General features: G+C 35.7%; 1 protein-coding gene across 1 annotated transcript in view; it reads right to left on the reverse strand.

Annotated features, from left to right (window-relative positions):
* KIF14 (kinesin family member 14) overlaps positions 1-26,882 on the reverse strand; it is a 54,049-nt gene that overhangs the window by 12,017 nt on the left and 15,150 nt on the right. The window contains exons 13-24 of the mRNA XM_032591819.1: positions 25,603-25,787; positions 21,681-21,783; positions 20,491-20,651; positions 18,331-18,478; positions 17,635-17,787; positions 15,805-15,931; positions 12,805-12,898; positions 12,084-12,216; positions 10,409-10,509; positions 5,125-5,219; positions 1,520-1,744; positions 855-1,039 (exon numbers count right to left, since the gene is read on the reverse strand). Coding sequence (XP_032447710.1) covers positions 855-1,039; positions 1,520-1,744; positions 5,125-5,219; positions 10,409-10,509; positions 12,084-12,216; positions 12,805-12,898; positions 15,805-15,931; positions 17,635-17,787; positions 18,331-18,478; positions 20,491-20,651; positions 21,681-21,783; positions 25,603-25,787 — 1,710 coding nt within the window. The remainder of the gene's footprint in view (positions 1-854; positions 1,040-1,519; positions 1,745-5,124; positions 5,220-10,408; positions 10,510-12,083; positions 12,217-12,804; positions 12,899-15,804; positions 15,932-17,634; positions 17,788-18,330; positions 18,479-20,490; positions 20,652-21,680; positions 21,784-25,602; positions 25,788-26,882) is intronic.

A 26,882-nucleotide genomic window follows, 5' to 3' on the forward strand; every position in this document is an offset into this window, starting at 1 on the left:
GTCCAGAATAAAAAATAACTTCCCAATAATACTTGTGGCTAGATGTGGTCATGTAATGAAGTCCTGGCCAAAGATTTATAAAGAGAAATGTCATATGGAAATTTCTAGAACCTACCCTTAAAAGAAGGCCCATTTGGCCTTTCCCTTCTTTGTCACTTCTTTCATCCTGCTGCACTGAATTCAGACAGAGCTCCACCACTAGGGTGGACCATGAAATAAAGGGCATGCATTAGGCTTGGCAGAGGGTACATTAGAAGGAGCTTAGCTCTTAAGGTGTGGAACAGAGCCACCATGCCTCCTTCCAGATTTTATGTGACAGCCAAGAAACTTTTATCTTTCTTCACAGCCATGCCTAATCTCACTTGATATAAGGTAAACAGGAAAAAAAAATTACTTTTCTTGACCATATACCAGTGGGCTTGTGACTCGACTCATTCAGCACAAGTTGATACCCCATATATAACCAAAGCAAGACTCCGCCTTTCTTCCCAATAGCCATTATTGAGGACTAGCATAGTATAATATGCTACTGGTTATAAAACAGGAAAGACTACATATCCTGTGCCTCCATTTCTTCATTTATAAGATGGTGATTAAGAAAAGTACCTACTTCTAAAGTTGTTAAGAGAATTGAATGAGTTAATATTTGTCAATCACTGAGAATTCTCAGTGCCTGGCACAGAGGCAATAAATAATAAACAATCATAGAAAACCACACTTTCAGAATTGCAAAACAGAAATCACTTCTGAAAATCCTACAGATCTAATTTTAGGGAAGATGCAGACAGTAGAAGGTCAATAAATACTTGCTGAATAAATGACTTCTTCAAATGACAATCAGCAAATCAACTTACCTGCAAAAATAACTGTAAGTAGCCTCCTAGTTTTTTGACCTCTTGTCTCAGTTCATCTTCAAGTCTTGCTGTGCTGGTACAAGGTAGAATATCATCCAGCCAGTGTTTGATTAGAACCACAAGCTGCTCAAAAGCACATGTGACCTGGATAGTAAGTGACTGGGTTGCTCGATCGGAAGAGAACACTTCGAAAGAAGAAGGAAAATTATTGGAAGAAATAATCTCCAAATAAAAGATTATTCTAGTCTAGGGGCACCTGGGTGGCTCAGTCAATTGAGCATCCGACTTCGGACGCTTTGACTTAGGTCATGATCTCACAGCTCGGTGAGTTCGAGCCCCGTGTCGGGCTCTATGCTGACAGCTCGGAGCCAGGAGCCTGCTTCGGATACTGTGTCTCCCTCTCTCTCTGCCCCTAACCCACTCTCATTCTGTCTCCATCTCTCTCAAAAATAAATAAACATTTAAAAGAAAAATTTATTAAAAAAAAAAAAAGATTATTCTAGTCTAGGATTCAGGTTAGGGTTAAGGTTAGGATTTAAAATGTTTAAGAAACATTTTACCATAGTCAGAAAATGCATGCCAAATGTGGCAGTCATTCAAAAGCAAATGTAATGTGCAGAAAATAGTCATTCATGTAAGTTAATAAAAGCAGTAAGGTTGCTTACAGTTATCTTGACTTTCTTCATCTTGTTCTTCATGAGCTTTGGAAATGGCAAATAGCCCATGATAAATTTTAAGAAAATTATTAATCAGGCTGTCTGCCATGCTTTTTTCTTCATCATAACTCTGTCCAAGAAAATCTAACGATGACCCAATCAATTCTTTGCAAATTCCAGGAAGAAAAGATTCTGCTGAACTTGGGGAAATGGTGCTCGATTTCTCCAGTAAGCCTATATTGGCAGAAAATAGCCATGTTAAGCCTACTTTTCAGGCACAACACTTTCCAACAAATACATTAATGCAAGCATATTATGGACTCATTCGTCACTAATTTCAAAGCAGGCTGTTCTTATTTCAATACACCCTTACTTCTATATGCCAAAGTGAAAACACAAGTCCATAAAGGAAGTCAATTAATCTTTCAATGGCATCAATCCATAGGTTAGTAGTTCAACAATATAAATAACAGACAATTCAAATAAACTAAATAACCACTGGTCCAATCTCCTTCTTTATTTACTTTTTGGGAACACCTAAGAAACAGTGAATTGGTGGAAACAATGGCAGTTACATGAAATAAAATAATATAAAAATAATAAATATAAATATCATAATGTAAAGTTAATTTAATTCATAAGCTGGAAACATAGGCAGTAATAAAGGAAACTATATTAAGAGGAATGTCTCAATAGCTCTACTTTTAATAGTTCCATCGCTAAGTATACTATAATCAAAATAGGCTAAAGCCAATTATCTACAGTTAATATACCACATCTCTGGGAGACAGACTTTCACCATAATTTTCTAAGCACTATCCAAACCAGAAGTAAATGGAAAAGCTTGAAAGAGCTCATTTGGAGCCTCTGGAAATAACTTTATACTAGAATGCTAACTCATGAGTATAATGATTCTCATTTAATAAATAAGATTATTTTTTTGATACAGTTCATAGGCAATACAAACAGCAAACTAAAAGGAAGGTAAAATGAGGGCAAAGGATGGGGACTATTAAGAGTCTAGAACAGGGCATGTAGCTGGCTCGGTCAGTAGAGCATAAGAATCCTGATCTCGGGATCAGCCCCATGTTGGGGGTAGAGTTTACTTAAAAAACAAAACAAAACAAAATAAAAGTATTTAAAAAAAAAAAGAGTCTAGACCAAAGATGAATTCGATTTGGGAAGAGAAAAAGCTCTACACTGCAGGGTAATAATATCATGATAATAATGATTATAATCTAGTCACCATAAATAGTTACCAATATATTCTCTGTTTAAGAAGGTAATGATGTTAATGCATTCTAAAATCCAGCATCAGGGCACCTGGGTGGCTCAGTTGGTTAAGTGTCCGACACTTGATTTGGGCTCAGGTCATGATCTCATGGTTGATAGAAAGCTACATGCACTGACAACACAGAGCCTGCATGGGATTCTCTCTCCCTATTCCTCTGTCCCTCCCCCACACATCCCACCTCATGCTTGCATGCTCTCTCTTGAAATAAATAAATAAATAAATAAATAAATAAATAAATAAATAAATATTAAAACAAAACAAAACATAACAGTAGCAGGGAGCCTGGGTGGCACAGTCAGTTAAGCATCCAACTTTGGCTCAGGTCATGATCCCACAGTCTGCAAGTTTGAGCCCCGTTTGGGGCTCTGTGCTGACAGCTCAAAGCCTAGAGCCTGCTTCAGATTCTGTGTCTCTGTCTGCCCCTCCCACTCACAATCTGCCTCTCCAGCTCTCTCAAAAATAAACATTTTAAAAAAAATTTTTTAACTGGCTAAAAAGAGTCTCTTATGGTTTGTTTCCTGTCTTTAAATAAATTAATAGGGGCGCCTGGGTGGCTCAGTCGGTTGAGCGTCCGACTTCAGCTCAGGTCATGATCTCACAGCTCATGGTTTCCAGCCCCGCGTCGGGCTCTGTGCTGACAGCTCGGAGCCTGGAGCCTGCTTCTGGTTCTGTGTCTCCCTCTTTCTCTGCCCCTCCCCTGCTCATGCTGTCTCTCTCTCTGTCTCAAAAATAAATAAAACATTTTAAAAAATTAAAATAAAATAAAATAAAAGTAAAATAAAATATATAAATAATTTTTAAAAATAAAATAAATAATAAATAGATAAAATCCAGCATCAACATTTTACAAAGCCTTGCAAAACTCTAGTTTAAAAATATGGCCCCGGGTGCCTGGGAGGCTCAGTCAGTTAAGCGCCCTACTCTTGATTTGGGCTCAGGTCATGGATTCACAGTTTGTGAGTTCAAGCCCCACATTGAACTCTGCTGACAATACAGAGCCTGCTTGAGATTCTCTCTGCTCCTACTCCACTTGCCGGCGTGCACGCTCCCTCTCTCAAAATAAATAAATAAACTTTAATTTTTTTTTTCATTAAAAAAATATAAATATATGGCCCTTAAGGTGAGAAGTTACGACATTTGCTCAACTTCCCAGAGCTGAAAAGTGCACCCTCCAGAACCCGCAGCCCAGACGAGTCCATACTAAATGCAGATGGAGGTTTCTGTTTCCCTCTTTGAAAACTGCAAACAAGCAAAGACCTTTTGTATTTTACTTAATTTTTAAATATGGCCCTTAAAAAGGCAGCTTTAATTCATCTGGAAAAACTACTTTTGTAAAACCTCTTACTCTCAAATAATACTGAATAAATAACGATACCACAGATACATAACCTTTTATTGTGCTGGTAAACAAAAAGCCTACAGCTTATTTTGTTTCCCTTAGATTAAATAAGTATTAAGATAATTATCTTCCTAAAAAGTAATTTTAGGTTTAAAAAGAAAGAAACTAAATTTCTCTATTTTAAAGTCAAGATGAAATATAATTTCTTTTACGACTACTTGTATCCCATTAGTGCCCTTATCACACAGATTATTAACTTATACAGCAACTTTAAAACTTTTTGTTTCCTAAGGTATAGTTTATCCTCTGTAAAGTGTGCACGTCTTAAGTATACAGCTTATTGCGTTCACATATGTGCGCGCCCCCTCTTAGATCAATGTGTGCAAGGTTTCCACAAGCACATTCCAGCAGGTTCCCTCTGGAGCCATTATTCTCTTCCGAACTGCTCTGGCTTCTGTCACCATACATCAGTTGTGCCTGTTCCTGAGCTTCACAGAAATATAATCATACAGTATGTACTTTTTGTTTTCTGGTTTCTTTCACTCAATGGAACGTTTTTGGGATTCATCCAGGTTGTTGAGTGAAGTAGTTGTTTTTCTCTTTTATTGCTGTATAGCCCCTACTACCTGGTAGTAATTTCAACTCTTACAGGTAGTTAGACATGCAAATTTACAGGGTGTCCCCCTTCTATAGGAAAATTAATACTGTCATCCATATTCACATAAAACAATTATTTGCTGGAAAAATTCCTGTAATTTTTTCTCTTAAACTTTCCTTCCACATTTGAATTAGGCACTCTATTAAAAGGCTCTGAGCACAGAATTTTAGACATGGAAAGGGACACCCAGCCCACCCTCTTCACTTTGCAAAAAAAGTGAAAGTTTGGATGAAATGATTTGCAATAAGAACATGACACAAGGTAGTGACTGAGCCAGGACTGATGCTTTTCTCAGGATATAAGAAAATTTGATGAAAAAATACCTGATGAATGGGAAGAATGCAAATTCTGAATTGGGTAGGCTTGTATATCATGTAAACAACCAGAAATTCTCCTGTTCTTCATCAAACTTTTGCTCCTAAAAAAGATAAACCATAAAATTAGTAGTTATATACTACATGGAGTAATAATATTAATAATATTCTTTTTTTAAAAAAAAAAGGAACAGTTTTTTTTTAAAGTTTATTTATTTTGAGAGAGAGAGAGAGAGGGAGAGGCAGAGAGAGGGGGAGAAAGAGAATCCCAAGCAGGTTCTGTGCTGTCAGTGCAGAGCCTGATGTGGGGCTCAATCCCACAAACCGCAAGGTCATGACCTGAGCCAAGATCAAGAGTCAGACATTCAACCAACTGAGCCACTTGGGCACCCCAAGAATATTCTTAATTCTCTAAAGAAATTGGGTATGCACGTGTGTCTTTTCCATGGAAACCTTTTCATCAAGAAATAGTTCATTTGGTTTACTGAGCACGAACTTTAGTATTTAGAGGTATTATTCTAAGCATACAGTTAGTTATTAATTAAACAATATTTGCTTGATATTTGAAGAGTATTACTATTTACAGGCTCTAGATACTGTGGTTAAACAAGCAAACATGGTTTCTGGGCTCCTTTTCTGTAACAAAAGAGAAATTAGGCAAATAATTACAATAAAGTGATGTTTCATGAGAGCAGAGCATGCCATGGTAGATTCTGGAGAACTCAACCTGGCCCAAGGAGTCAGGAGGGCCTCTGGGAACAGTGACACTGAAGGATGCACAGGAGTTAGCCAAATGAGGAGGCAGGCTTGAGAAAGAAGGAAGAGTATTCAGACACGGGCGCCAGGATGCGGGAAGACGCGGCGATGAGAGAAAAGTACTGCGTGTGCAAAGAGACAAGCAAGAGGTTCGGAAGGACCGCAGTCTAAGATGTGAAAGAGTAGCAAGGGATGAGGCTGGGAGGTGTGTGGGGGCCAGCTTGAGGCTGATCTCGGATGCCAATTAAGGAAGCTTGGATTTTATCCTGAGAACATCCTGGGAAGGATTCTAAACACTTGAATAAACATTCAAGTAAGTATTTGCTACACAGTGGGAAAAGCATAATACCTGTGAAGTGTAGCAATAGCACAAATGGAGAGAATGACTCTATCCTTAATCGCTCTTTTGGCTGCCTCTTTTCCCACAGCCCATAAAACCACTCAGATTTCTCCCTTGAGTATGACTGGCTGTCTAGCTGTTATTCATTCTTCCTAACTGCTACTGGAAAAGGCGGCCTACTTCCAGATTGCCATTCATCTATCAATTTTCTAAACTCCAACTCCAGCCCTCATTACATCCCTGAAGACACGAGCGGTGACCTGGATCTAAATCTAGGGGATCCTTTGAAGTCTCTTTTCTGACAGAACTCTCTATTACCATCGGCCCCTCAAAGAAAAATGCTGTTTGTTGAAAAGACCGTTAAACAAAAATGCGTTCTATCTGTAGTCCTCTAAATGTTTCAAATTTAATTTTTCCCCATGAATTCCTACAAGAAAAACACAGAAATATAACGATAACAGGGTGAGGAAAAATCATCTCTCAGTATGACTGGTAAGAGGGAGAAGAAATGTCAATTCTCAAAAGTAACAGTTTTTTGTACTTAGGGACGAAAGGAAAGGGTATATTATAACACTAAGTCTAAACTAGGAAAACTTACTCTTTTAACACTATCGTGGTTAAACAATGTTTAAACACAAATAAAATGCTTGTTACGTTCTTTTCACAGAATTTTCACTTAACCTCAGGGGAAATTTTACTTTTAACTGTCCACAATACATATCAAAATTTATAGGCAGCCAAACCAGTCTATTTTATTGCAGAACAGCTGTGCGTATTGTGGCCGGGTAGCAGTTCCATAATTAAGAATCTGTCAGTGTTTCCATTACCTGGAGGCATTCTCAGAGTTTGCAATTCTGTCATAAACATTCTTACAAGGCTGAAACTTCATATACAAGGTCTCTGACCAAGAGCAATTCATTTTTTTAAAAAAATATGATACTTTTAAATTATAGAAGTTATCAAGAAAACCTCTTTACCAAATGAAAACACCTGGATTTCAAAATCTTAAAAAATATTAAAAGAAGCTTTGGCTTTTCAGCAACAATTTAAACTTCTGCTGGTTCCCCAATTCCTTTTTAATTTTTTTAATGTTTATTTATTTATTTATTTTTAATAATTTATTTTTTAATTTACATCCAAGTGAGCATACAGTGCAACAATGATTTCAGGAGTAGATTCCTGGTTCCCTAATTTTTTCTGAAGTTAGCAGAAAATAAGATGTAAATCACCAACTTTCAATAAGCTAAAATTTTGATGTTCATGATTTATTTATTTTTAATTAATTTAAAATTCCAGTCTAGTTAACATCCAGCATTCTATCAGTTTCAGGTGCACAATACAGTGATTCCACACTTCTGTACATTACTCAGTGCTCATCATACTAAGTGTTCATCCCCTTCATCTATTTCACCCGTCCTGTCACCCACCGATGTCCATTAATTATTAATGCTCATATTGTGATCCACAATTCTAAGTCTGTATCTGTTTATAATAAAAGATAATAAGAAACCAGTAATTATAAAATCTAAAAGGATTTATAATTCACCCCCTCAGGCATTTGTACTTCTGGTTTGAATTTTTGGGAGGCTTATGTTACTCCAGGTTAGCGTAAGTACCCCAAGCCCATCCACTCAATTTCCCCCACAGGCCATCTTTAGCTCATTTTGGAGAGCCCAACTCTGTTTTGAAGTCCTCCAGATAAATCACCTAAAGATATCACTATCTGTTTATTGGTATTAGATCGGAAATCAGATCTCAGATCATCTCTGAATTCCAAGATTTAATTTTACTTAATACATATTAAGCACCCAATAATAATAAGAGCTGCCATTTATTCAACACCCATCCACTGCAGTGGGAGTTTACATACTTTATCTCTTTTTTATTTTTTTTATTTTTTTTTTAACATTGATTTCTTATTGAGAGACAGAGAGAGACAGAGCATGAGCATGGGAGGGGCAGAGAGAGAAGGAGACACAGAACACGAAGCAGGCTCCAGTCTCTGAGCTGTCAGCACAGAGCCCGACATGGGGCTCGAATGCACAAACTGCCGAGACCATGACCTGAGCTGAAGTCAAGACGCTTAACCGGCTGAGCCACCCAGGCACCCCTACATACTTTATCTCTTAATCCTTATAACTACTTCACAACATCATCATCATCAGCCCCATGGTAGTCATAGAAGTAGCAGGAGAAGCAATTGTTTTTATATATGACCTCACTTAAACTCAGTGATAAGCTCTGTAGAATAGATACGTATTACTGTCTCCATTTGGTAGACGAGAACACTGAAGCCTAAAGATGTAATGTCACTTGCCCATGGCCACACTCTGCATAAATCACTATACTTGAAACTAGCATAATACTGTAAACTATACTGGAATTAAAATTAAAAACTTAATACAAAAAATTAGAACCCAGGACTGTGACACGAGCCTGTGACTTTCTTATTATACTACATTGTAGGGGATACAGATGTGTTCCCTATGCTCAAGGAATTCAGAATCTGTTTAAAGGACAAGGTCTGTATTTCTTTCAGCTTGAAATACACAGCTGTTGTGTATATAACATATAAGGTAACACGTATCGACTATTAGATCTTGGCTATTTCTTACTGCAGCTTAGGAGCTGGCATACAGCAAACAGGACAAAAGTACAGGGGGAAGAATCCCTATAAAGCAATTACATCTCTCTGAAATTTTACGAGTTTAAAATGAGTCCAAAACAAGAAAGGCCTGAAAAGGTCTGGAAACCCAAACGGATTCTGAGCTGCAGCTGACAGTGATGAAGTGGAAAAAAAAATTACTTAACCAGAAAGATTCTGTCCTTTCATATGCAAAGGAGGGGCTATCTGGCAATGGCAGTCGAGGAAGTCAGGATCTCTGGAATCACTCAAACCTGGATTTGAGTGCCCATTCTTCCCTTATTAGCTCTATGAGTTTGGACAAGTTACTTACCCTCTTTAAATCTTTGGCCTTTTCATCTGTAAAAGGCAGGTAAGGACAGCACTAACCTCATAGATTTGTTGTAAGAACGACATGAGATAATACTTAGCAAGCATTCAATAAATGTTCTTGATAATGATGATGCTTCTGTTGGATGGATGAATGCCATTGACCCTTATATCCTGAAAATTCCCAAATCCCTCCTTTAAAGTTCTTGACCTGAATATACACTTGGATGCTCCCTGGAATCTCAAACTCATCAGGGTCAAAAATAAACTGATCTGAACCTCCATTTCAGGGAATACCATCTTCCCCTCACCAGTCGCCCTAATTAGACCAGGATTCATTCTGGAGCCTTTTATCACCCTCAACCCCACAGCCAGCCAAGTTCTTGCTGATTCTTCCTCCTGAATACGTATAAAACCAGGCTTTCCTCTCCAGTCCTTCTGCCTGGTTTAATTTTGGGTCTTTATCAACGGTTCCTCTAGTTTCCTCAGTGCCTGGTCTTTGAGGACAAAGAGTATTTTTTATTCATCTTTATATCCTCAAGACATAGCAGACAGTAGTCTTGTTTAAAAACAAACTAAGAAGTATTTATTTAAAAAGAAGTCTTTGTTTAAAAACCAAACTAAGCAGCTAAATTGGTTCCAAGACCAAGGCCTTTCTATTATACCATTTTGCCCTCTGTAATCTAAGTATCTGAGGTCTAAACAGAGCTAGTTTTTTCTCAAAAAGCATCCATTCACCGTGGAAGTCTTTTATATTTTTAGTTAATAAGCAGCCTTTGTCATATACAGAAGTTCTCTATCACCATGATTTATTCTTCTGTGGTGTTCATACTAACTTGACAGCATTTAAAGTTCTATAACTTATAATAACATATCATAGAATATGCCAAGTTCTTGAAAAAGGGTAATTTAAAAGTAATAAACACTATTCATTTTTATAGGAAATTAGATTTAGTTTCTTATGTCTTAAGTCATAAATATGACTTAAAAAAAAGTTATGTTATTTATGTCTTATGTCACTCTTAAGACTTACTGGTGAAATGCCAACCATTTTTGTTCCTATTCTAACTGACTGATAAACAACTTAATGCCCCAAGTGCTGTAATTTGATCAGTAACATACTATTTCTCTTATGTTACTGGGTTTCCTGCACAGACATATTCATTATGACAATAGATAGTTCTTTTAAAATAAGGAAATGATATATATGTGTACCCAGAACAAAAAAATAAAAATGTCTTTACCTCCTTCTAGAAAGGGAAGAAACTGGTGCATTTGTAATGTCAGGTTCCCATTCATCTTCAGGATCACAAAAGATATCTTCACTTTTGTTATTACTATTACTCTAAAAAAAATATATATATAGTTTCTACTAAGTTGGGTTAAAAATGTTTAGCTACTAAGAGAAAAAAAAAGTTTAAGTTTGTTACATTTCAAATTTAAAAAATTAGCAGAAGTATAGGTTACCCGATAGAAGTCTAAAAATATCCCATTCCTGATAAAACAAAAAATCAAGCACATGATGCTAGAAATTGTATTAAAAGAGCTCTACTAATAAAAGAAACAGAAACCATTAAATGATTCAAAAAAATAAACTTGGGATTTAGAAGACATAGTAAGAACAGGAAAGATAAATCCTCAGAAGGAAAATAATATGACAACATTAAAATTCAATCACTCCCTGGTTAAATATATTAATCCTGATAATAATCTGAATTTTAAGTATTTAAAGTAATATTAATTAAAGTTCTAAAAAAATACTATACATATACAGCTTGATTCAGAAATAGTATAATTATATAGAAAAAATAATCAAAGAGTATTGCAACAGCTGAAAGTAGGAAGATAATGAAGGTAACTCACAAACCGTACTTTAATGCATCTATCAAAGCAAGAATGATCAAATGACTTCAATACAGATTTTTTGTTGCTATAATTACACAAGCAATCCACATTCATTGCAGAAAATTTGGAAATTATTACATTAATTATATTAATTTTGTATATTCTATTAATCTGTTCACACACAGTTATAATTGTGTGTTTTCGGGGCGCCTGGGTGGCGCAGTCGGTTAAGCGTCCGACTTCAGCCAGGTCACGATCTCGCGGTCCGTGAGTTCGAGCCCCGCGTCGGGCTCTGTGCTGACTGCTCAGAGCCTGGAGCCTGTTTCCGATTCTGTGTCTCCCTCTCTCTCTGCCCCTCCCCCGTTCATGCTCTGTCTCTCTCTGTCCCAAAAATAAATAAACGTTGAAAAAAAAAAAAAATTTTTATAATTGTGTGTTTTCAAACTTTTACATTTAAACTTAAGGGAAGAAGAAATTTCATAGACATAAAACACTTTGTATCATTTGTAACGATCTTCAATGCCTATAATATACATTTTACATAATTAAATTTATATTTCCCCATTGCTGTGCTTTTTGGTGTTTCTAATTGTTTGCTATTTTAATAGAACTAAAAATATATCTGCACATATTAGTTTTTAAATATTTTTTATTTTTATTTTTTTGAGAGAAAGAGAGAGAGAGGGGGAAAAAGAGAGAGAGAGAGAGAAAATGAGCTGGGGAGGTGCACAGAAAGAGAGGGAGAGAGAATTCTAAGCAGGCTCCACACTGTCAGTGCAGAGTCAGATGCGGGGACCAAACTCACGAATCGTGAGATCATGACCTGAGCTGAAGTCAGACGCTTAACAGACTGAGCCACCCAGGCGCCCCTACATTCATAACTATATTAAAACAAATCAATAGAAGCCCATTTATAGGCAAAAGTAAAGTAAACATACATAATTGGTAATACCGGTTGGTTTGGGTAATGTATATTGCCTTTTCCTTTATTTACCAATTTTCTTTACTAAGAACATGTCACTTACATATTTTTTATTTCAAAAAGTTTATAGAGATTTTAATAATATTCCAAACCTCATAAAGTTCTTTCATTGCTGCCAGCTTAGATTCAAATTTTTCCAGACTCCAGAAAGTTGAGATCCCTAGTTGTAAGTTACGAACCCGCACAGAAGTGTCCGAACTACTTCCTTTATCTGATACATCATGTCTGAAAGAAAAACCAAAGAAAACTGCTTACCCTAAAACATACATACACATTTATACTAAGGGTTTTCTCAATTAGAATAACTTCCATGAAAATGCAGTCCACTGATTAAATATCTCTCTCCACTGTTAACATTTTTATTAAAGTAAAACTCATGTCTAGTATATATAAGAATAACTTCTTATATAAAAATTTTAAAAATCAAATTCTAATCACGTATATTTCTTTCCAAACTTGTAATATTAATAAGTTTGTAACTCAAAAGAAAATTAGTAAATTCCTAAAACATCTAAAATTATTATGTTTATAAAATAAGTATATTTTATTGTATACTTAAATATACTTAAAAATGCTTAAAATAACTATTTATTTTATAAACATACTTAGCACAGTATGGTAATTGTCGAAAGTCTTTTACTCCAGAGTGAGTCCAGAAAGGGGTATCTGAGAGTGTTGTTGGGGATTCTGATACTGTTCTAGGCAGGCACTACAGATAATGTACCTTTATGGAAACTAAATTTAGAAAGCAATCATATGAGGGTCAGTTAGTTTAAAACAAAGACTTACTGTATAATTAAGATAATTGCTCACCTGCCAAAAACATAATATTTTTTAAATTTGTTGCTGATGGCATTCGCTTCCTGAATCATCATTGAGAGTTTCATAGAGCTCCAATTTGGCTGAACTAGTAGAAAGCACAAAGAGAAGATTCAAAATACACATATGAGCCCTAACTTCTATCATTAGGCAGACCAACACCTGAAAAAAATATATTGATTTCAAATAAATGGCTTTAACTATTTATTGCAGAAAGTAAGGGCAATATGTGAGTAACTTCTCCTCTAGCCTGAAATAAAATACTCTTCATAGAAAATGAGGTCTTTCACCTGTGGAGATACAGAAAAAAGGTGCTGAAGGTGACACAGAAAGTTGATACAGAAAAGATTTTGTAAGAGAGGAAATGCCAAAGACAATGCTTTTTCTTCTATCTTTAAAGATTTGTTTTTCTCATTTATTTCTTTCCTAACTTCTAATTTGTTTAAAATTTTAGGTAAAGTATACTACAGCCTTACTTATATAGAACTACAATCTTTTTTTTATTTTGCCTGAAAATTAAAACAAACAAACATATGTTTCAGGACATCAAAACAAAAAAGGGAAATAACTTAGGCCACAATTCCACTTTCCTAAGTTAAATTTCAGATTTTATCATAAATATTTTCTGTTTTACTCAAACTTATAACCAATATTCCATTAGAACACTTTTTTTTGAAAGGATAAAACTCATTATTCACATGGTAAAAAAAATCAAGTATTCATTGCAAGGCACTGTTTTTAGGTCCTAAGAGGAATAAAAAGATTTATTAGTGAGTGTATTTTTTTAACCTCTTGTAACAGATATAACAACAGTTATATTATATAATAGTTTTAAATGTGTTTAAAAATAGAAGTTATAGAAAGTATACAATACAACTACCAAATATTCTGCTAAAAAACTGAATCTGAGTCTGACAGGCCTACAGAAATAACAACTACTTTATGGGGAATCTAGGGGCAGAGGAACCTGTTAGGCAACACCATGGAGATACAACAGCAAAATCCAGAATGTGGGAAACTACAGGATAAATAACCTGATTTTTTCAACAAACAAATTACAAGGGGAAAGAGGAAAAAAAGAAGAGCAAATTTACAGATTAAAAGAGACTTAAAAAGGGACACTTGGCTGGCTCAGTCAGCAGAACATGTGACTCTTAATTTCAGGGTGGTGAGTTCAAGCCCCATGTTGGCGTAGAGCCTACTTAAAAAATAAATAAATAAAATAAAAATAAATAAATAAAAGAGACTTAAAAGGCATATCCACCAAACACAACATGTGGATCACACTTGTATCCTGATTCAAACAAACAAGATATAAAAAAAAAATTATGATATAATCCAGGAAATTTGAAGGTAGACTAGAAATCTGATGAGTGTAAGAAATTATTATTAATTTTTTAGGTTTGATAATAATATCATGGTTATGGTTAAAGAGTGACAGAGAAAGAGAGAAAAGAGAGTCCTCATCTAATTCAGAGATACACAGTGAAGTGTTTATAGATCAAATGGTAGAATGTCTTAGACTTGCTTCAAAGCAGTCCAAGGAGGCCGGGGGACTGAGTATAACCAAAACAAGACTGAACATGTTGGTAATTGCTAAAGTTGGATGATAGGGATATAAGATCTGTTGTAGTAATTGCTCTACTTTTATAGTTTGTTGAAAATTTTCCATAATGAAAAACATTTACATTAAAAACATGCGTGTTCTATACAGCAGTGTAGAGGTATACATGAAAAATAACATCCGAGTGAAAAAGAAGATGAACTACCCAATGATTAGGTTCCATTTAAATATAAGAACTAGGGGCGCCTGGGTGGCGCAGTCGGTTAAGCATCCGACTTCAGCCAGGTCACGATCTCGCGGTCCGTGAGTTCGAGCCCCGTGTCAGGCTCTGGGCTGATGGCTCAGAGCCTGGAGCCTGTTTCCGATTCTGTGTCTCCCTCTCTCTCTGCCCCTCCCCCGTTCATGCTCTGTCTCTCTCTGTCCCAAAAATAAATAAACGTTGAAAAAAAAAATTTAAAAAAAAAATAAAAAAATATAAGAACTAAAAATTAGAAAAAGATTATTTTTTCAATGTTTATTTATTTTTTAAATTTTTTTTTCAACGTTTTTATTTATTTTTGGGACAGAGAGAGACAGAGCATGAACGGGGGAGGGGCAGAGAGAGAGGGAGACACAGAATCGGAAACAGGCTCCAGGCTCCGAGCCATCAGCCCAGAGCCTGACGCGGGGCTCGAACTCACGGACTGCGAGATCGTGACCTGGCTGAAGTCGGACGCTTAACCGACTGCGCCACCCAGGCGCCCCTCAATGTTTATTTATTTTTGAGAGAGAAAGAGAACACGAGTGAGGCAGGGCAGAGAGAGAGGGAGACACAGAATGTGAAGCAGGTTCCAGGCTCTGAGCTGTCAGCACAGAGCCTGATGTGGGGCTGGAACTCATGAACCATGAGATCATGACCTGAGCTGAAGTCAGACACTTAACCAACTAAGCCACCCAGGTGCCCCAGAAAAAGAGATTGTATTTAAAAACACGTTACATGGGGCACCTGCGTGGCTCAGTCAGTTAAGCGTCTGACTCTTGATTTCGGCTCAGGTCATGAATTCACGTTTTGTGGGATCTAGCCCCACGTCAGGCTCTGTGCTGATAGTACAGAGCCTGCTTGGGATTCTCTCCCTCTCTTTCTGCCCCTTTTCTGCTTTCACTCTCTCTCTCTCAAAATAAATAAATAAGCATTTTAAAAAAAATAAAAACATCTTACACATTAAAATAACACTTGAAATTTTGTTTACTATTTGCCTTTGTAACTAAATATTCTAAAATATGAATATTCTAAAACAATCATGCCTACAAACTTATTTATTTAGATCCAAAAGGTCAGCAACATCTAGAATAAACCATTTGTTAATATACAAAGGCAAGTAACTTTTTAGTAATTATATGAAATAACATATAAAACTTGAAAATGCCTGCTAAAATCATCATATACTCACTTAAAAAAGTTTTATCCCTATTACTCTGATTTTGCTGTAGGATTTGTACTTCTTTAGCAATTTTTTGCTTCTCAGTTTCTAAAGCTTCCAGAATTCTTGCATGGCGGATGCTGTGGTCTTCTAAAGCCTAATTGGTATTCATTCACATAGACCCACACATGAGAATATACAAAAAGAGAAATTATAATTGATAATGGTAACACAGTATAATTAAACCTCATTTTCATACAAGTTTTGTATATTTTATTAAGCAAAAAATGTTTTTAAAAAGTGATTTGTAAAATATCTTTATGAAATTTGCCCCATAACAAAATCATTAGGAATTTCTGATGACATAAATTAATCTTGTTCTTCCCATTGATAGGAAGTTAAAAAAAAAACCTTCAGGAAAAAAAAAGAGAAAAAAACTCAAAAGAGTTCATCTGTTGACTAAATAGACTTACATTTAAAAGACACCAAGAAAACCTCATTTGATACAAATAGCCCATTAATAATTACTGTTTTCAAGATTTAAACAGCTTTTTTTTTCTTTTAAGACTCTCAAGTGATTCACTAGGCACTTTGTGTCCTAGGGTAATGTACCATCACTATATTATTGTATCAGAACTTTGGGGTTACTAGAGGTATTTTCTTCTACCCATACTCTTGCCACAAAACTTGGAAAAAAGAAAAATAAAATTGCCACTTGAGGATAAAACTTTGAGGTTAAGATACAAGGAATCAAAGCAGAGATAAAAACAGCACTTCTCAAACTTTAGTATTTGTCAGAATTCCATGCAAGACTTGTTAGAATGGATCCTGGGCCCTGCTTCCAGAGTTTCTGATTTAGTAGTTTCTGGAGTGGGGACTCAGACTGCATTTCGAACAGTAATGCTGATGTAGCTGGTCTAGAGACCATACTTTAAGAACCACTAATGTAAGAAGAAAGAATAGCCAAAGGTTGATTAAAAGGTAATTGAAGATATTAAAATACTGACATTCTGGTTTTATGCTTCAGTCTTGTGAACTTGATTAATGTGAGTCAGCGCCTGGAAGATGCCTCTGTCCTCACTGAGATGACAAAAGTTTCAGTGATTGAGTTCATACAACTGGGATAACAAACACCCTACTGTGAGTTCTCTTAAGAGTCACTCAGGCAAGGAGCCTGCTGGCCACTCTTTTCACAGATGGAGAAAGCTTCATTCTGACATTAGAATGTGACCCAGTATTAGAGCTGTGTCTTTCTTCCTTCCACATATTGTGCCCTAGCACTATTTCATTCACTTACATTATTTGGCATGACTGATCACAGGATAGTTGTGGAAGCATAACAAGGGGAAAAAAAAAAAAAAAACGGTAATAGAACCAGCTAGAAATAAGAGCTCTGTCCCTTTTGAAATATTTGTGTGATGATGTGAGAGCAGAGCTGCGAGCATTACCAGGATGTAAGATTTCAGGCAAGAAAAGCCCTTCATTCATATATATATATATATGTATGTATGTGTATATATATACACACACACATATATATATATACATATATATAATGTATATATTTATATATAAAATGTATATATATAATGTATAAAATGTACATATGTATAAAATGTATAAAATTTATAAAATTTATATATTTATATAAAAATATATATGTGTGTGTGTGTATATATATATATATATATATATATATATATATATGTATAAAGTGATCTTAATCAAAACAAAAAGAAGAGCCCTTCTCATCTGGAGACCCAGATTCAGCCATCTCTTCTCAGGTCCCTTAAGTTCCTAAAAAAAAAAAAATCCAACTGTTGCTCAGAATACAGCCAAGTACCTACAAAATGAAATTACCTGTTTTGCAGCCAAAGTCTCCATTTCTAATCGCTTTTTGTTGACATATATTTCTTGTTCAAGACGCTGTTTTGCCTTTTCTAATTCCTCGATTTTGTCATTAGCCTTTTGGTTATTTATTTCCTGCATTTTCTTCCTTTGAGACTCTTCTTTCTTTAAAGAACAATAATAAAAAATAACTAGGGCAAAAATACACAGCATTTTTCCAAAAATAATAATAAAAGTGTACGAGAGTCCATTTCTTTAATCAGTGTGTAAGAAATCCACTCACCAATAGAAAGGTGCCCTGTAGTTCCTCTACCTAATTCAGCCTGACTAATCTAACTTAGAATAAGTATCACAAGTCAAACCTTGTAGAGCATTCTCCTCTAAAATGGGTTGTGGGAATGCAAGATGTCCCTTTTGAAATATTTGTGTGATGATGTGAGAGCAGAGCTGTGAGCATCACCAAGATGTAAGCTTTCAGGCAAGAAGGGCCTTCTCGTAAAAAAGAACAGAAGCTTTTCGATTTTTCTTCGTCTTCCAGCAGCCATTTGTCTACTGCTAACTTGCTTTCTAAAGTAAAATTAAAGAAAGCCAGGACCCACTGTGGTTTTATCTCTAATCTTTGATATCTAGGGATACAATCAATTTTACAGCCAATACGTTACTTGGGGTGCACCCGCAGAGAAAGAGAAAACCAGTTCTGCCTTTTACCAGTTCTGCTTCCAATGCTTTTATTTTGTTTTCGTATGCAGCTTTTTGAGAGGAAAGCTCTTGCCGAGCCATTTCTTTTGCAATTTGGATTCCTTGTATCATTTCTTCCTTCGCTCTCAATTGTGCCTCTTTTATTTCTGCTTCAAGTCTACAAAGTAGCAAGATATTCACAGAATATATTAAGAATCCTCTATATACCATAGTTCTTAATCAATTTAAAATGTTTCCACTAAACAAAAATTTTAAACTCAAAATTTCCTGATACTCAACCAACAGTATTCTTAAACTTTTACTGCTCTTAGAATTGTTTACACCACACAATATAAAAGGATAAAAATTTGCTTATTTCTAATTTGGTTACTACAGCAGATACCTGATATTTAAGTAAATATATTTTTCTAATCTTAAAGAAAATAAGTCATATAAAAATATGATGTCATAGTGAACACTGCAGTAAATCTTATAGCTAACATTACAATAAACATAAAATTTTATGTTTAATAATGGTTACTACAAAAATTTTATTTCAAATATCAGTAACTTTTAATTCACGTTTAAGTCATAGATTAGGAAAAAATTGAAATAACTAAAAATAATATGAGAGCTGATAAAATAGATAGTATAATATGTTTTCAACCATCTATAATAATTTGACATTTTGATAAGTCAAAACATTAAATTAGCATTGTCATCTTTCAATATGTAAGGGAAAAAGCATCAAGAAATACAGAAAACTAAAAGTTTCTTTCTTCCCAATAAAATCAATGCTTTAGCAAGTACTGTATAGAAATTTCCATTCCCAATTTTACTGGAAAAAAGAATAGCAAAAGAAAGGAGGCTAGCAGTGACCAGGGCCCAGGGCAGGAGGGGGGCCAGAGGGAGAATGGAGAGTCAGTTTAATGGTACAGAGTTTCATTTGGGGGTGATGAATAGTTTGATGGCTGTACACATTGCAAACATACTTAATACCATTGAAATATACATTTTAAAATGATTAAAGTAGTAAATTTTATGTTACATATATTGTACCATAATGTTTTTTAAAAAGAGCAAAAGCAAGTTCAGACTTTTAAAAGATAAACAAAGTATGGGGATGCTTGGGTGGCTCAGTTGGTTGGGCGACTGACTTTGGCTCAGGTCATGATCTCACAGTTCATAAGTTTGAGCCCTGCATCGGGCTCTGTGCTGACAGCTCAGAGCCAGGAGCCTACTTCAGATTCTGTGTCTTCCCCTCTCTCTACCTCTCCTCTGCTCATGCTCTGTATCTCTCTCTCAATAATAAATAAATGTAAAAAAATTAAAAAAAAAAAAAAAAGATAAAGTAGGATTATCCCAGTCCATAACAGTCATTCTGATTCCTCCTCTTTTCATCTTCTTTGTTCATCAAGCCTGGTTGATTCTTCCTCCTTGATACTCTCTCTCAGATCCCACCACACTGTACTTCTCTGACTTCGACAATCTCTGAACTGCATTTGCAATCTACACTCACTCTGACTCTAATCCATTCTCCAGACTTGGCTCATGGTGAGCTCTAAAAACGTGATTTCTGATCATGTCTGTCTCTTGTCTGCTTAAAATTCTTTAATGACTCCATATTCTTTAAGATAAAGTCCAAACTCCATAGTAATTTATTTACGTATACTTCACCAATTAGTTTACTAGGATACTGCTTAAATTAGAAATCCTACAATATTGCAGGAACTAAAAATGGGGCAAAGAAAAAAAAGGTTATACTCTCCCTGTTCTGCTGGCTAACTTCTAACAGTCTCTTGGGACTCCATTCCATTGGATGTCTTCTTATCACCTAGAAAACTTTGCTGATTCCTGGTTGGGGCTAAGAGTACCCCTCACTCCATAAACTGCACACAGTGTAGGACTCTGTCATGGAACTCTATCACAACTATCTCTCAGACCATGAGATGATAAATTCCTCCAGGGGAGTAGTTAACTTTCAGCTATGTTTTGTATTTCCTAGTATGGTGACAGATACATAACATCTGCTCAATAAATGCTGTTAAATGAATGAATGTGCCAAGAGAAAGATCATATCACCAGAAACTAACACCCAAAGAATTAATACTGGAGACACACAATAGGATTAACTCTCTCTTGTAGACTGCTCTCATATTCTTACTATTTCTTATTAACAATAATACTTACTGTGATCTCTGTGCCATGAGCAACTCATTTTTTGCAAATTCAAAGTCTTTTGGACCCTCACTTATAAGAGTATCTCTACCAGATGGCCTTTTTCCTTTCTGGACTTCTACTGGATGATTAAATCTAAAATAATGATCTCCACCAAGAATCACCCGATCACCCTAAAGCACACAAAAAATTTACTACTTGAGGTGAGTTTGAACCACAAACTTACATAGGACAAATCATTAATCTCAACAATTCAATATAATCTAATATGGTAATAATAAAAATAAAAATCATAGCAACTAACATTAAATATTTTCTATATGCCAATCACTGTGTGAAACCACTTACATATACATTATCTCATTTATGTCTCACAACAACCCAATGAGACACTACTGTTTTTTCAACTTTAGGAATGAGGAAGCTAAAGAGCACAGAACTTAATTAACAATAAGCACTTGCTGAGCTTACAATTTGCAAACACTGTGTTAAGAACTATACATTATTTCATTTAAGCCTCCCCTACCCCGAAAAGTAGGATATATATGAAGTGACCAAAGGTCTTGCTTTGTCTGCAACACACTGGTTTATGCCTGTTCTCCCACTGTAATTATTGAAAATGTTCTCGGGGTGCCTGGGTGGCTCAGTCGGTTGAGGTCAGGTCATAATCTCATGGTCTGTGGGTTCAAGCCCTGCATCAGGATCTGTGCTAACAGCTCAGGGCCTGAAGCCTGCTTCAGATTCTGTGTCTACTTCTCTCTCTGCCCCTCCCCGGCCTATGCTTTCTCTCTCTCAAAAATAAATAAATAAACATTAAAAAAAAAGAAAAGAAAAGAAAATGCTCTCAAAAGTGTCCCGCTTTGGGTGATATATAATCACCCTAGTTAAATAATTTTTTTCAAAGATCACCTAGCAAATGACCAGGGCTTCAACCTTGTCTGGCCTAATTCCAAAGCCCAGCTCTTTACTGGACATATAATGATGTCATCAGTGGTCAGCTCTTCAGGTACGGGTTTACAGTGATACAACCTGTGTCTTTACACAAAGGCAATTAGTAAATTAATAGAAAAGATAATTTTAGAACTAAAAAATCCTTAATCTAGTTCACTACCTTATCTTAGGAGAAAACTGGGATTCACATGAATTAAAAAACTTACCCAAAGTGAAACAATTTGTTATATTTTTAGCACCAGCTAACTTACATGATGTAATACTGTGGATTCCAAAATATGTTTTCCATTTATATATGTCTTTGCCTCTCCAACTGGGATGATACTCACTATCCCATCAGAATTGTTTATAATACTGTTAAGATAAGAAGCACATTGTTATAATTACAAGACAGACGAAAAAGTAAGAAATGGGCAATATGAAATCATCCTGCTTGGGCTATTCCTTTGGTGTTAAGGCTCATATCAATTTCTGACCAAAAAAACTTAAAATTCTTTTATTTTCCTCCAACTATATTTTGAACTTTTGGTGAAAAAAAGCCTGGCTTATTTAGCAATTCTGTCCACCAGTGGTAGGAAGGATGTTCACTGTATATATTTTGATAACAACTACTTTTAAAAAATACCAATCCTCTCCCCAAAAATAAAATGAAATAAATTCAAGGAAAAAGCATTAGAAGATTGACAATAGTGACCTATGAATGAAACAGTTTTAAGTGTTTTATTTTTTAATTTCTGGTTTTATGTAGGAGTTTTAAAGATGCATAGGAAAACAAACATTCTCTTCTCATGAAAAGTAGGGTAATACAGAAGGAAAAGCATGGAAGCACTTAGATGCTTAGATTAGACTCCTTAAATCTAATTAACTGGACCCTGACACTATGGAAAATCAGCTATAAATGCTACATGTTCCTTTGAGTCTTTTTATTTAGAGAATAGGAAAGACACCCCAAAGTCATCTTTGGATTAACTTGACAAAGAGGAAAAAACAGCAGCAAAAGCTGAGTCCTAACCCAAAACCTCTAGCTGTTGATTCGGCTCCAAGATCTATAATTAAAGAATAACAGTTCAAATGGAGCATCTAGAGAAAAGAATCTGGAAGGAATAGCTCACCCCTAAGCAATACATCCTTCCTACCAGTCTAGGGTCTTAGGTAAAGATTTAAACAATATCTACTTGTTCTGATTCCTTCTCTCTCCTAGGTCTATCTACTCTAACATCAAAATTCCTTGGTCTGGCATTCTGAACTCTCCACAATCTGGCTTCAACCACCAACATTCTTTATCCATCACTGTTTCCCCATAAGAATCCTATCTTATACTCAACCATCCATATCAGAACCCTGAATTTGCCTTGACATCAGCTTCTCTCTTTTGAGTCATTTCTTCAACATAGGAAGAATGTTATCGCTTCCACCCTTCAAGGACCAACTTAAATGCTAGAAGCTTGGGGTGCCTGGGTGGCTCAGTTGGTTAAGTGTCTGACTCGGTTTTGGCTCAGGTCATGATCTCACAGTTCATGAGTTCAAGCCCCACATCAGGCTCTGTACTGATGGTACAGAGCCTGCTTGGGATTCTCTCTCTCCGTCTCTCTCTGCCCCTCCCACACTCTCTCTCTCAAAATAAATAAACTTAAAAACAATTTTTTTTTTTAAATGCTAGAAGCTTGTCTTTAGGATTCAAACTATAAGTGGACTTTACTTCTAAGCACTAAGAATGCAAGACCCGTGTAACATTAATACACATTGATAGCTACTGAAGTTCTTTCATTCATTAAGCCCCCATGTACTAGATATGTGTCAGCAATGAAGACAGACACAAACCCAGCTGTCATAAAGCTCACTGTGTGGTGAGTAAGACAATAGTGATGAGTGTACTAAAAGGGGAAATACAGACTGCCAGGCAAGCAGGGGACTTCCTAGTCCCCTACTGGACTATTAACACTTTGGGATTATGTCATGTATCTTTGCCACTGGTGTAAATAATAGTAGATTTATTTGTTATAGAAAGCAGTGAACTAATAGAAGAACAAAAGGACCTGAAGAAGGGGATTTGCCATACTAGATACAAAGACATTATAAAGCTCAAACAATTAAGACTATGGAGAGTATTAGTGAGAAGAAAAAGATTCCCAAATTTTTCCCAAATTCCCAAATTTTTGGAAATTTTTTATATGAACACTACAGATCACAAAAGAAACAATTATACTATTTAATATATGATACTGGGAGAATTGGTGATTCACATGAGAAATAAATGAATTTAGATCCCTACTTCGCACCAAACAAAAAACCCCAGAACTACTTAAGGACTTAAATGTGAAAGCAAAACTTCAAAACATCTAGAAGAAAATTTAGAACATCTCTATGACCTCAGCGTGGAAAGGATTTCTTAAAGAAGACACAACTGTTGTAAAGGGAAAAGATTGATGCTATGTACTACAATAAAATGAAGAACTTTGATCCATCCTAAGGCACAATAAGAGAGTGAAAAGATAAACTACACACTGGAAAAAAAAGATACTTGCAACACACAAAACAAAGGCTTGGCAATGAGAATATATAAAGAACTCTTACAAATTACCAAGTAAAAAAACAATCCAACTAAAACACAGACCAAAGACATAAATAGGCAAGTCACAGAAAGACAAACTAGTGGCGCCTGGGTGGCACAAGTGGTTAAATGCCTGACTCTTGATTTTGGCCATGATCTCACAGTTCGTGAGATGGAGCCCCATATTGGGCTCTGCGCTGACAGCCCAGAGCCTGCTTGGGATTCTCTCTCTCCCCCTCTCTCTGCTCCTCGCCCACTTGCTCTCTCTCTCTCTCTCAAAATAAATAAACATTTAAAAAATAAAAGAAAACTAAAATGGCCAATACATGAAAGACCATTAGTCAAAGAAATGCAAAAAGAATCCACAATGAGATACCATATCATGTCTACCATACTGGCATAAATTAAAGTCTGAGCATACCAAGTGTTGACAAGGATATAGAATAGTAGGTACTCTCAATGCCAATGGAAGTAAAAACTCATAATCATCTTGGAAAACAAATTTAGAAAACAAATTTTGGAAAACTAATTTGGAAAACACTTTGGAAAACAAATTGAAAATTATTTTGGAAAACAATTTGAAATTACTTTGAAGTAAAGTTGAATAAGAACATATCCTATAATCTCAAGTATTCTTAGATATAATCTAAGAGTGTTTCCCAAACTTTAAAAATTAATATTATTTTAGCATAATTAGACCATCATAATATTTATACAGCAGAACAGGGTAAACGGAAAGGCTGCTCACAGTTAAACATGACTGGTCTGGTAGGTCAGGCCTCCCAAGTTCCTACTGGCTACCACTTGAAGGCTCGCATCTCAGTTTATCATCTGAGAAACTTACTCTAGAGAAACTCTCCACATTTGTACCCAGAGGCATGTATAAGAATAGACACAGCAGTAACGTGGTAACAAAAAATTAGAAACAATCCAAATGTCTATCAACAAGAAATATACTGTAATAATATAAAAGATAGATAAATACACCTAATAAGATACTTCACAGCAGTAAAAATAAAAGAACATCAACATGAATGAGTCTTGAAAACATGGAGCCAAAACAGTTTACATACACTGTCATCCCAACAATATGTATATAATCATTCAATTCATATGAACAAAATTCACATCGAACAAAAAACTTTTAATTTGTCAATCCAACCAAAAATCTTGCCATGTAAGATGGATAGAAGTTTGGGGTGCCTGGCTTGCTCACTCAGAAGAGCATGTGACTCTTGATCTTGGGGTCGTGAGTTCAAGCCCCACATTGGGTGTAGAGATTACTTAAAATAAACTTAAAAAATAAAAAAAGATGGATGGAAGTTTAGTTTAATGTCAATGATTATCATTCCAAGAAAAGAAATGATCCCTCAACCAAGAGATCACATACACCAAAACAGAAATAGCATTACACTGTACCTCACACTGAGAGTAATTAACCTATCTTCCTTGCGAAACACTCAGAATGTCAGGTTGCCTTGGCTAAAAGATGCGTTCGAAGAATTATACCAAAGAATCAGTATAAATGAACGCCTCATGTGAAGGAAACCATACATTACCAAGATACAGAAGCCTATTTAAAAATGAACAGGTGCCTTTTTATTTTTAGAAGAATGACATACCAGTGATCATCAGCAATCAGCACCCCAGATAACTGAATATCATGGCTTGAGTTTGGTTCATACTTTCCAACTGTCGTTGTTCCTTCTTTTATCATATATAACAGCATCTCTGATAGCTGAGGATCTTCATTGAGATTGACAAGGTTTGGCAAATGGTTGTCCATTTGAAATGTAATTCCTGCTTTCTAGTAGAGATCAGAGAAAACAAATTAACCTTAATGACAAGCATCAAATTATTAAATCCACCTAAAATAAATGGTCTATGTTAAACATTAAAATCACTGTATGTGAAGTCTCAATAAAGGTTTCTTAGACTCTCTACTTCATGACTTCTCTATGACTCTTACCATCATACTTCTTAGACTTTTAGAGTTATGCTAACCTTTCTTTGATCTTCACCATCCTCAGCCCTCTCATACAACAATCCATCATCCCCAAACTGTGCCTATTCTTATTGACTAATTGTCTTTAGAATGGGTCAGTTCCTTTTGCTGTGTCTGCTGCCATCACCTTAGTTCACACCCTTATCACCTCATACTTGAATGACTGCAGCAGCCTCCTGATCACCCTGTCAACAATTCCTCCTGTCTTCAGTCCATCTTACATCCTATACCAAATTAATGCTCCTGAAAGAGTATTCTCAAAATGTCAACTCCCTGGTCAGTTTCAATCACTTTCCGGTTCACACAGGATAAAACAAATTTCTTAGCTTGAAAATCAATAAACTAACCATAACATATGCTGCCAATTTTATCTCCCTATGACCTTATACAAACTGCCTGCTCCCATAAAACTGATCTACACATCCTCTTCTGAGCACACCTTAAACTTTTATACCTTTACTCTCACATAATTTTCCTTTCCTAGAATGCACTCTTCCTTTTTTCTGCCTATCAAAATCTTGCCCAAGCTTCAAAGCCAAATCTTTAAAACTCAAATCTCACTTCTGTGAAGCTGGACTGACCACTACCAAGGAATATTCCACCCTTCCGCTCAATTCTTATGATACTTTGCCTACCAATCATTTGAAATGTTTCCTTCACTGCCAATACCTTTGCCCTTGACCCATGCTCTCCCATCTCCCTTTAGAACCTCATTCCATTAAGAGCTTTTGATTCCTATAAAAAAGTTTAAGTCAGGGTGCATGACTCAGTGGGTTAAGCGTCTGACTCTTGTTTTCAGCTCAGGTCATGATTTCATGGTTTCTGAGATCAAGCTCTGCATCAGGCTCGGAGCCTGACGGCATGGAGCCTGTTTGAGATTCTCTCTCCCTCTCTCTC

The sequence above is a fragment of the Lynx canadensis genome, chromosome F1, assembly GCF_007474595.2.
Source record: "Lynx canadensis isolate LIC74 chromosome F1, mLynCan4.pri.v2, whole genome shotgun sequence".
In the NCBI taxonomy this organism is placed as follows: Eukaryota; Metazoa; Chordata; class Mammalia; order Carnivora; family Felidae; genus Lynx; species Lynx canadensis.